General features: G+C 35.1%; 1 protein-coding gene across 1 annotated transcript in view; it reads left to right on the top strand.

The window, feature by feature from the left end:
* VTA1 (vesicle trafficking 1) overlaps nt 1-9,407 on the top strand; it is a 95,847-nt gene extending 86,440 nt beyond the window's left edge. The window contains exon 8 of the mRNA XM_027850679.1: nt 8,306-9,407. Coding sequence (XP_027706480.1) covers nt 8,306-8,451 — 146 coding nt within the window. The 3' untranslated portion in view covers nt 8,452-9,407. The remainder of the gene's footprint in view (nt 1-8,305) is intronic.
* The last annotated feature ends 1,773 nt before the right edge of the window (nt 9,408-11,180 follow it).

Genomic DNA, 11,180 nt, shown 5'->3' with positions numbered 1-11,180 from the left:
GCCACCCAAGTGGGGCCCTGCATCAGGAGCATCTCCAGCTCAGGGCTGCCCTGTGGGACAAGACTTTTCCTGTTTTCTACCTCACAGAGCCTTATACGAGGCAATCTTGGAACTCTGGACTCCTGAAGGGGTTCTCATATCCTTCTTTCCTCAGTGAATTCAGTCCCTGGCTCATTGACTTTCTTTATTCTCCATCTCCTGCTCACGTACTAGGAGACCTCAACATACATTTTAACATTCCCTCAAATACCATTGTATCTAAAATCTTCGGTTTACTTAGTTCTGATAACTTATTGCTCCACTCTACCTCTGCTCTGTGCAAAGATGATCATATCCTTGACCATGCCAGCAGATGGCACAGTGAATAGAGCACTGGGCCTAGAGTCAAGATGACCTGAGTTCAAATCCAGCCTCAAACATTTACTAGCTGTGTGACCCTGGGCAAGTCACTTCACCTCTATCTGCTTCGGTTTCTTCAGTTGTAAAATGGGAATAATAATAATAGCACCTACCTCCTAAGGTTATTGTGAAGATCAAATGAGATAATATTTGTAAAGTACATGGCATATAATAATAAATGCTTTTTTCTTTCCATCATCCACAACTATATCACTTCCATGTTCATGGACTCCAAAATGCCATACCTAATCATAATCTTTTATCATTCTGTCTGTATGCCTTCTGATCCCAAACCAACCCTTTCCTTCATTTTTATCATGACCTTTATTTCCTCCATTCCTCATTCACTGCCAGACCCTTGTATTGTCTACACTTTTCTCCTTTCATTATGTTTACCCCTTGGTGAACCAGCTCAACTCTGGACTATCCGCCATCCTCAATTCTCTTGTTCCCTTGTTCTGTTTCTGATTATGCCTTGCCAAGCTTCAACCCTGCATCACCTCCACCATCCACCTCTGTTGCTTCTATTCTCATGTTGCTGAATGGAGCATGAGGAAATCACAAAAACATGCTGACTAGACGCACTATAAATTTGTTATATAATCTCAGCAAGGCTACATCTTGGCAAATATTCTATTCCTCCCTAGTTGAGTCACTATCTTCCTGTCCTCAGGACGTATTCCAAATCATATTTTCTCTACTTATGCCTCCCATGGCACTCTCTTGCCCCCACCTTCTTATCTGCAAACCTTGACTCATACTTCATCAAAAAAAAAAAAATGAAACCATTTAGGAAACCACTCTGCATGTGACTTTGATCCCAACCCTTCCTAGCTTCTCTAGCAAATTGCCCTCACTATCATCCCCACTCACTTTACTTCCCTACTACTTACTGGTTCTTTCTGTACTGACTACAAATATTCCACTTTCTGTCCTGCCTGTATATAGTCTTTACTCGATCTAGCAATCCTCATTAGTTGTATCCTATAACATATCCTCCCCTTCACAGCTAAACTCTTTGAGAAAACCATCTACTATCAGTGCCTTCATGTCCTTTCCTCTCACTTTAAAACCTTCTGCAATCTGGCTTCCAACCTTATCATTAAATTGAAACTACTTTTTCCAAAATTTTCACTACTCTGTTAATTGCCAAATCCAATGGCTTTTTCTCATTTCAGATTCCTCTTAGCCTCTCTGCAGCATTTGACATTATCAATCATTATCTTCTTCTCAATATTCTAAAGATCTGCACATATGTAGTTTAAGACAGACTATAATAAGAGCAAAAGAAATAGAGTGTTGTGAGAAATTTAGAGTGGGAGAGATTACTTTGCACTGTGGACAAAAATAACAAATTTCAGGAGGGAACAAATATTAAGTGCCTGCTACGTGTCAGGCATTGTTACATGCTTTATAGATATTGTTTCATTTGATCTTCACAAGAACTCTGGTATAGGTGCTATTTTCATTCCCATTTTGTGGATAAGGAAACTGAGGCATAGAGATTAAGTGACTTGCCCAGGTCACACAGCTAATAAATCTCTTAGGCCAGATTTTAACTCACGTCTGACTGACTCAAAGTCTGGTGCTGTATCTGCAGCATCACCTAGTTGCCTTAAGAATGCTGAATTTCTTTTTACGTATGTTGAGTCTAAAGTTATTGCAAGACATCCAAGTGATGTTCTTCAAGTTGTTGGAACTATGGGATTAGAGTTTAGGGTTGGATGTACGGATTTTAGGCATCATCCATCTAAACATGATAATTAAAACCATAGAAGTAGATGAAACCACCAAAGAATGTGAAGAAAGATCCTTTGGAGGCATTCAGTTACAAGAATGTAGGCCTATGATGTAGTGGAGGAGACTGAAAAAAAAAGGTAGATGAGAAGAGAATTAGAAGAGAGTATCAGGTTAGCTAAGAGAATCAAGAAAGAAGTGGTTACCAGTGTCAGATAATACTGAAAGGCCAAGAAAGATAAGGACAAGAAGAAAAAGCAAAGATTACAAAATCTTGGATGGTAAAACCAGAAAAAAATCCTTCCTTCAGAAGGTGTCACTTGAACTGAATCTTGAAGGAAGCCAGAAATACTACCAGGCAGAGGTGAAGAGGGAAAGCATTCTAAATATGGGATACAGTGAGTGTAAAGGCTTGGAGTTATGTGAGATGAAGAGCAATGCAAGGACCTGCAAGTAGGGCAGTGTAGGTGGACTGTAGAGTGTGTGGGGAGAAGTCCTATGTAAAGCTGGAGATGCAGAAAGGAAATTGTAAATGCCTCCCAGGAGTTCATTTTTGATCCTAATGGTAATAGAGAGCCATTGGAACTTATAGAGGGTGACATGGTAAGACCAGTGCTTTATATGGGGGCTAAAAAAGTAGAATAAAATGAAACAGGCAGACCAAATAGATTTTTTCAGTAGTCCAGACTCACGAAGTGTTGATAACCTCAACTTGTTTGATGGCTGTTTGAGTAGAGAGAGAGGCATATCTGCAAGAAGAAAGTTAAGTGACTTATCCAAGGTCATAAATAAGCAATAAGATTGAGCTCTGGCTCCTAAGTCATCATACTCCAGAGCCAGTGCTCTCACTGCTGTACCTTGAAGGCCTGGGCTTGGCCTTTGTGACCTTGGGAAAGTTTTTTAACCTCTCTGGGCCTCAATTTCTTCATCTGTAATATGAAGGAGTTTGGATCTGTGACTTCCAAAGACCCTTCTATCTCTAAATCTATGATCCTGTAAACTGGTCAGACCCCACCTGAAACTTTACATTCAGTTTTAGGTGCCACAATTCAAGAAGGCCATTGATAACCTGGAGAGTTTCCAGAGATTAATGACTAGGACAGTGAAGGGCCTTGAGTCCATGCCATATGAGGATCTGTTGAAGGAAATGAGAGTATTTAGCTTAAGATACAAAGAAAGACTGTTCAAAGAGCCATTGTTAGTGTTGAAGATTTTTGAAGGGCTCTCCTGTGGAAAGGGGATTTATTTAGTCTTGTTCTATTTAGCATGGCAAGGCAAAAAAGCATTTATTAAACATTTACTATATACCAGATATTGTGCTAAGAAAAAAAGAAAAACAGTTCCTGAAACTTACATTCTAATGGCGAAAGATTTCACACAAAAGGGAACTGAAAAGTAAGAGGTTAGAGGGCAGGTGGGGTTAGTGTCTTTTCTATTAATGAAAGGAGAAAAAAAATATTTTCTAAATCTTTTTCTTTTACAGTAGCCATATTTGAAGATCCTTCTAACCTATAACTGGTTCTTTTTTATCCATCTTTTTAAATATATATATATATATATATATATATATATATATTTTGGGGGGGGTTACAATTTGAGTTCCAAGCTGTCTTGCTTCCTTCCTCCCAACCTTGCACTAGACAAGGCAAACATTTGATGCAGATATACATATATGTAATACATGCTTCCATATCAGTTCTTTCTCTAGAGGTGTGTCTTCCTTGTAAGTCCTTTGTAGCTGATTTGAATATTCACATTACTCAGAATAGCCTAGTCATCCATAGTTACTCTTCAAACATTATTGCTCTTACTGTATACAACGTTCTTTTGGTTCTGCTTGTTTCACTCTTCATTATTTTACACAAGTCTTTCTATTTTTTTTATCAACCTGCTAGTCATTTCTAACCAGACAGTATTATTCCATCATAATCATATACCACAGTTTATTCAGCCGTTCTCCAGTTGATGAGCATCTCCTAACTTTCTAGTTCTTTGCCATCATATGGAGAGATGCTATATTTTAGAACATAGAGGTTCTTTTCCTTTTCCCTTCATTACCATGGGAAACAAACCTAATAATAGTATTGCTTGGTCAAAGGGTATACTCAGCTCTTTCAGCATAATTCCAGATTGCTCTCAAAAATAATTGGATCAGTTTACAATTGCACCAACAGTGTATTAATGTCCCACATCCCCTCCAATATTTGTCATTTTTTCCTTCTGTCATTTTAGCCAATCTGATAGGTGTGAGATGGCACCTCAGAGTTTTTAATTTGCATTTTTCTTATCAAAAATGACTTAGAGCATTTTTTCACTATATAGTTTTGATTTCTTCCAAAAATTGCCTGTTCATATCCTTTGACCATTTATCAATTGGGGAATGACTCATATTCTTATAAATTTGACTCAGTTCTCTATTTATTTGAGGTATGAGGACTTTTTCCAAGAAACTATCCTTCCCTATAATTAAAAAATTGAATTAGAAATTTAAATTTGAATTTACTATTTTTCTAATGATAAGTTGTTTTATTTCCACATTAAAATAATGTAACTACTTGACTTATTGGTTTTTCTGTTTCTTTAGTTTTATAATTAGTATAGTAAAGCTAAAGCTACCAATTGGATTTATTTAGCTTTCATGAAATAAAAATAATTTTAGTTTTTCTGTGACTTTTACACAGTTGATGTCTTCATAATTTATCACTATAATAAAGTTCAGAGCCCACTTCTAAGCAGTTTTGTCATTAGTAGACATGTTTAATTTATAAGCTAAAAGAATAAAAGGAGTTTTTGCTACTATGCTCCTATATTTATATCTTAATATTAAAAATAGCACAATACCAGCTAAGGTTGGTACTGTAAAAATAAGATTAGATTCTTCACTTCAGGCTTCCTTCCAGTAAATCAGCTAAATTCTGGACAAATGCCTTGACTATTTTCTAAAGAATGGCTCACTAGTTTCTTTTGGCATTAAAAATATTAAGCACAAAATGAGGCAGTATTTAGGTTAAGTTTTATTTTCACCCAGTTAGGTAACATTGCACACCTCTAGGGTGCAGATTTACAACTGAAAGGTACCTCGGAAGCCATCTAGGACAACTCCCTCATTTGATAGTTGAGGAAACTTGAGGCTTGGGTAGGACTTTCCTGAAGTCGTACAAGTAGTCATTGTCAGAGTTGGAATTTGAACCCAGTTCTTCTGAATCCCAGAGCCACTGCTCTTTTTTCCTACATAAATTGCTTTGTACTTGAGTGAGTTTTCTTTCTTGATGTTTCTTTCTTTTCCTTTCTTTTGTCACTCTTTCCTTCCCTTTTTCCTTTCATTCCTTCTTTTCCTCCCTCCTTTTCTTCCTTCTTTCCTTCTTCCTTTTGCTTTATATGTGTATATGTATAATACATACGTGTGTATATATGTATACATTTACATATTTTTTTTTCTCTAATAATATTATGTTTTTTAATTCCAAACTGAAACATGCCTTTTTGAACTCAGTGTACTAATTTTTTTCAGGTTTAATAGAGGAGAAAAAATACCTGTTTTTAGTGTATTAACAGAAGATATAGAATGTACTTTCATTTAGCATGGAATTATTTATTAATTTGTGTTGCTTGACTTTCTGTTTTTGCAACACAGTAACTTACTTTTCAAGTGTTTTGGTTTTTTTTCTTTATATTCACTGTAAATCACATCAATAATAATTAATATAAATCATCTACATTTGAGTATATTTTTAAAATGAAAATCGTCCTTTTCCTTTTATTGATAATTTATTCTAATGATGTGTCTTAAATTCTTTCAAATAATATATCCTAGCTGAATATTTTAGAAAATCTTAATTAGGATGATTATCTGCTTAATTTCACTCTAAGTTCTGAATATCTGGATTTGCTGTCTACTTGGATGACATGACACAGATAATTGCCACAGCTTCTCTTTTGGCTATAGAGTCATGCCATTAATCAAGAGACATTAACTTACTTTACAAACAGCCCTCTGATCCTTTGTTCTTATTAGTATTTTCATAAATCCTCAAGGAAATAAATATTAATCACCTGTTTCAAAGGAGTAAATTAATCGTGACAGAGTTTTGTTTTGTTTTGTTTTTATTTCATTCCACAGTAATTCCCAGGCAGATCTGAAATTCATCATAAATAGAAGTGAAAGTAGTTAAAATTTGTATTTTCCCCAATTATATGTAAAAACAATTTTTAACATTCATTTTTAAAACTTTGAGTTCCAAATTCTCTCCCTTCCTCCCTCTCTACTCCTCTCATTGAGAAGGCAAGCAATTTGACATAGGTTATACATGTGTAGTCACACAAAACATATTTCTATACTAGTCATGTGAAAGAAAACATAGACCAAAAAAATAATAATAATAAAAACTCAAGAAAAATAAAGTAAAAAAATAAACACCATCAGGTCTTGGATCATTGTATTGCTGAGAATAGCTAAGGCATTCATAGCTGATTATCTTACAATATTGCTGTTACTTTGTACACAGTACGTTTCACTTTGCATCAGCTCATATAAGTCTTTTCAGGTTTTTCTGAGAGCATTCTATACATGATTTCTTATTGCACAATAGTATTCCATCACAACCACATAGCACAGTTTGTTCATCCATTCCCCAATTGATGGACATCCTCCCAATTTCCAACTCCCTGCTACCAGAAGAGAGCTGCTATAAATATTTCCTTACGTAGAGGTCCTTTTTTCTTTTGTTTTTTATCTCTTCTTGGATACAGACCTAGTAGTGGCACTGCTCGGTCAAAGGATATGCACAGTTTTATAGCCCTTTGGGAATAGTTCCAAATTGTTCTACAGAATGGTGGAATCAGTTTACAACTCCACCAACAGTGCAGTAAAGTTTCATTTTCCCCACATCCCCTCCAACATTTGTCATTCTCCTTTTCTCTTCCTATTAGCCAATCTAATAGGCATGAGGTAGTACCTCAGAATTGTTTCAGTTTAACAGTTGTCCAATTTAAGCAAACCTTTTTCCCCATCACATTTTGATATCAGTGTTAATCAAGGAAATTACTTTTTAAAAATTAAAGATTGTTCTACTAAGCACTACTTCATTTCAGAAGGACTTAGAATTTGTCATTTTAAAATTCTACTTTTTTTAAACAAAAAAACCCTTGTTTGATTGCAATTTAATATGGTGTTATAAAATTAGCTTTATCCTCATCCCACCAATCTGGTTTATTTTTTTTAATCTAATTGAATTATATAGTAAATTCTTAAAAGGAATGAAAAGGCTCCCCTAAACAGATTATCATCCGTTATATTAATATATAGGAATTTTAGAGTTGTGAACATCTGTTGCTCAGTTGTTGTAAAGACCTTAGATACATGAAAAGAAAAATCTGTTTCTCATTATTATACTCTCCACTCAAGGAAAGTAATCTCTGTTTTCAGAGTGGCACAGAATTTTGTCACATAAGTCATAACAGTTTAATAAAACTTTGGAAATGCCAAGAGCTCATGCTTCATAGGTCTCTATTAGTTCCCACCTTTGTAATTTAAAAAAATATATATAGATTAATAAAAATAAATGTGAGGTGATCCTTCCTCAATATAAAAAAAAATGAGGAAACTTTGGTAATCTTTGTTTTTTAAAGAAAGTTCAAGAAAATGAAATGTAGAATTCCTGGCCCCCTAAAGTGGTGGCATAATTCTTATTATAGAAAAATGCCACTTTTTAAAAACAAACTTTAGTATTAAGTGCATTCCTTTATTTTTGTCTGGAGTGATAGAATTGTATTCTAGTTCAAATGGGGGCTGAAGCTTTCGTCTGTGTGTATTATTCCATGAAAAGACTTCAGTGATTCCAGCACAAACACAGAAGCCACTGTCCTGGTTTCATCCAGGATGTAACACTCTTGCAGTTAACTTGTTGAGGTATAAAAAGTTTTTTTCTTGTTTCTCAAAGGGAAGTTTTATTCTGCATTTGTATCATACAATGATAACATGTGTAGTTTTATTCTTTTAATTTCTGTCAAGTGTCATAAGAGAAGCCAAACTGCATTAAAGTAGAAGTGAAGTAAAATAACCTGAAAGTTAAATACCTACATTAAATACCCAAAACGTTGATTTAAGCTAATTAGGTAGCTTGCATTCATTTCATTGATTTTCAGTTCTTTGATTACTCTTTTGTTGCAGGGGATGTCCGTCTAACACCAGAGGACTTCGCTAGAGCTCAGAAATACTGCAAGTACGCAGGCAGTGCTTTGCAATATGAAGATGTAAGCACTGCTGTGCAGAATCTACAGAAAGCCCTCAAGTTGCTAACTACAGGCAGAGAATGAAGCCTTTGTCCAAAACATTCATGTATTTTTGGCCTAAAGAACTAACACTCCATTACTCCATCTTCAGCCCACCAGGAACACAATAATAAGAAAGGCTCCAGTTCCATTGAACATGACAATAAAACCTGTGTTTGTGTATCCGTTTCCTGCTGTAGCCTTCAGCAGCAGCCTCAACCAGCTTTATTTCCCACTTCATGGAACTAGTCATGTTTGGGTCCAGTAGGCTGATGTTAAGCAAGATACTGAAAATGCAGAAGGAACTGTTGAAAACAGAAATTTCAATAAAATCTATTTATACTGGGAATAACTTTAGTAATTCAATTTACATAATTATTAAGAAAAAGAAAAGCATCTACAAATTGTGGGCAGCCAAAATACTGTTTTACTATATTAATCTGAATTTGAATTTAACTTAAAGTATTCCAAAAAACATTATGGATCAAGGATCATATTTGAATTTCACGTTAAGAATTTTTTTGGTGAAAATCATTAGATAATCAGTGAAAGATCATTTTGAAAACTCAGTTTGTGTTCATGTTAAATTCTACTAGATTAAAGAGAGTAAATTTTCTTGACAGGAAATAGAATAAAAAGGTAAGGAGGCCTCAAGCACAATAAGTGCTCAATGAATATTTGTTTAATTTAAATAATGCAAGTTTCAAAACTGCTTGGTTATACATTGATTTTTGGAGCATATTAGTATGACTTACTTTCCATGGGTAGTTTAATTTTATATTTTCCACAGAATGAAAAGGCATTAGTACTAATGTCTAAGAATTTGGCCCTTTGAATTAAGTTACTGAAATACTACTAGTGGAGCCTGTAGATTTTATGACTATGATCTTGGAGTTTGGAACTGTTTAGTGTATAAGTTTTATTCTTGAGGATTATGGTGTTATTGTGTTATACCTGCATCCATATTATGTAAGAAATAAAAACAAAAAAGATTCTTTTAACTAGCGTAACTTATTAAATGAGCCCAATGTCTGTTTTATACTACATATCACAGTAGACGTGTTTAAGAGAACATGTTTTTAGTTAAGAAATACAAATATAAACAATACAATCAAGTGACAAATATGGTATATGATTGGTTTATAAAGTGAACAAATTTAGTAAACAGTACCTCCAAAGTAGTTGGTATACTTGATAGGTCCTATTCAGATTGCAAGTTCTGCCAAACAATTTGTTTGACAACATATCCAAACAATAGCCGCCAATTGCAATTTCATGAGTAAATCTTTTTTTTTTTAAATCTTGTTGCCCACATTTCTTTGGGTAGTTATCTATGATCCAAGAGGATTTGTCTGTGTAGCATACCTTTGTACCTTAAGAATAAACTATTCTGGGGGGCAGCTAGGTGGCTCAGTGGATAGAGTACATGTGCCCTGGAGTTAGGAGGACCTGAGTTCAAATCCAGCCTCAGACATATAACACTTAACTAGCTGTATGACTCTGGGCAAGTTACTTAACCTCAGTTGCCTCACCAAAGTAGAAAACTTAATTGTTATTTTCACCCAGCATCCTCATTTCTCTCTGTGTTTCAAAACAATTGGGTTTTTCAGTCTTAAGGTAAAGTGTGTATGTGTGTTTTTGATGCTGAAATACCAAAAGAGTAAATAATGCCTATTGCCAAGACCAATAGATATTTGCACATACAACCAACCCATGGAACACTTCTATCAGTACATATATGTTGGACAGACATAGAAAATAGAGGAGGCAACTATCTGGCAAGAATGCCTTTAGAAAATTGCAGTTCTCTAGCATTATCACATTTCTCCCTGAATTAAAGATCCATATTTTCAGTATCAGTATTGCATGATTATGAGTCTACAAATAATTAAAATTAAAGATCATTCAAAGGACATTATAGAGGCATATGATAGCCATTAGGCTGTAACACATTACAAATGACTTACACAGTAGTATAAAGGGTGTCATCAGTGAAATCTATGACAAAAAAAAAAGATGAATTGGTATGTCCCATGTTATCCATGCAACGTATACAGAATGAGAAAAAGGCCCCAGGACATCAGGTGGACTCCTGTGGTGGATTTATAGGAGAATGTGAATGAGAGTCACATAGGACAGGCAAACGTGGATGAGTTGCTATCTGCATTGTTAGAAGTACGTACATCAGAGGGGCAGCTAGGTGGTGCAGTGGATAGAGCCCTGGCCCTGAAGTCAAGAGGACTAGAGTTCAAATCCAGCCTCAGACCAAACACTCGATACTTACTAGCTGTGTGACCCTGGCCAAGTCACTTAACTCCAATTGCCTGAAAAAAAAAAAGTACATACATTAGTCAAACATTTATTTAATAGCTACTATGTTTAAAATACTTAGGATACAAAAATAGCTGTCCTTACCCTCAAGGAGCTTAAATTCTTTTGGTGGATACATATAAGTATGTATAACAAAAATAAGTATATGTATATATACATATGCACACACATATGCCAAATTAGGGAAGGAATCAAAGACTTCATGAGGAGGTTGTTGCTGAAGTAAAAGCTTATAAGAAAGGTAGGGATTCTAAGTGGAGATGAATGAGGAATACATGCCAGACCTGTTAGGCTACCTATTCAAAGGCACAGAGGTGGAGATGGGGTGATATATGTGAGGAATAGGAATGAGACCAATTTGGCAGAATCATAGAATCTTTAAAGGGGAGTAATGCAGAGTAACCCTAAAAAGGTAAAATGGAGCCAGGCTATGGATGGCTTTA

This window comes from Vombatus ursinus, unplaced genomic scaffold (genome assembly GCF_900497805.2).
Source record: "Vombatus ursinus unplaced genomic scaffold, bare-nosed wombat genome assembly UNPS02009132.1, whole genome shotgun sequence".
Lineage (NCBI taxonomy): Eukaryota > Metazoa > Chordata > Mammalia > Diprotodontia > Vombatidae > Vombatus > Vombatus ursinus.
Note: the sequence above shows the minus strand (reverse complement) of the source record. Positions and strands in the feature narration are given on the sequence as shown.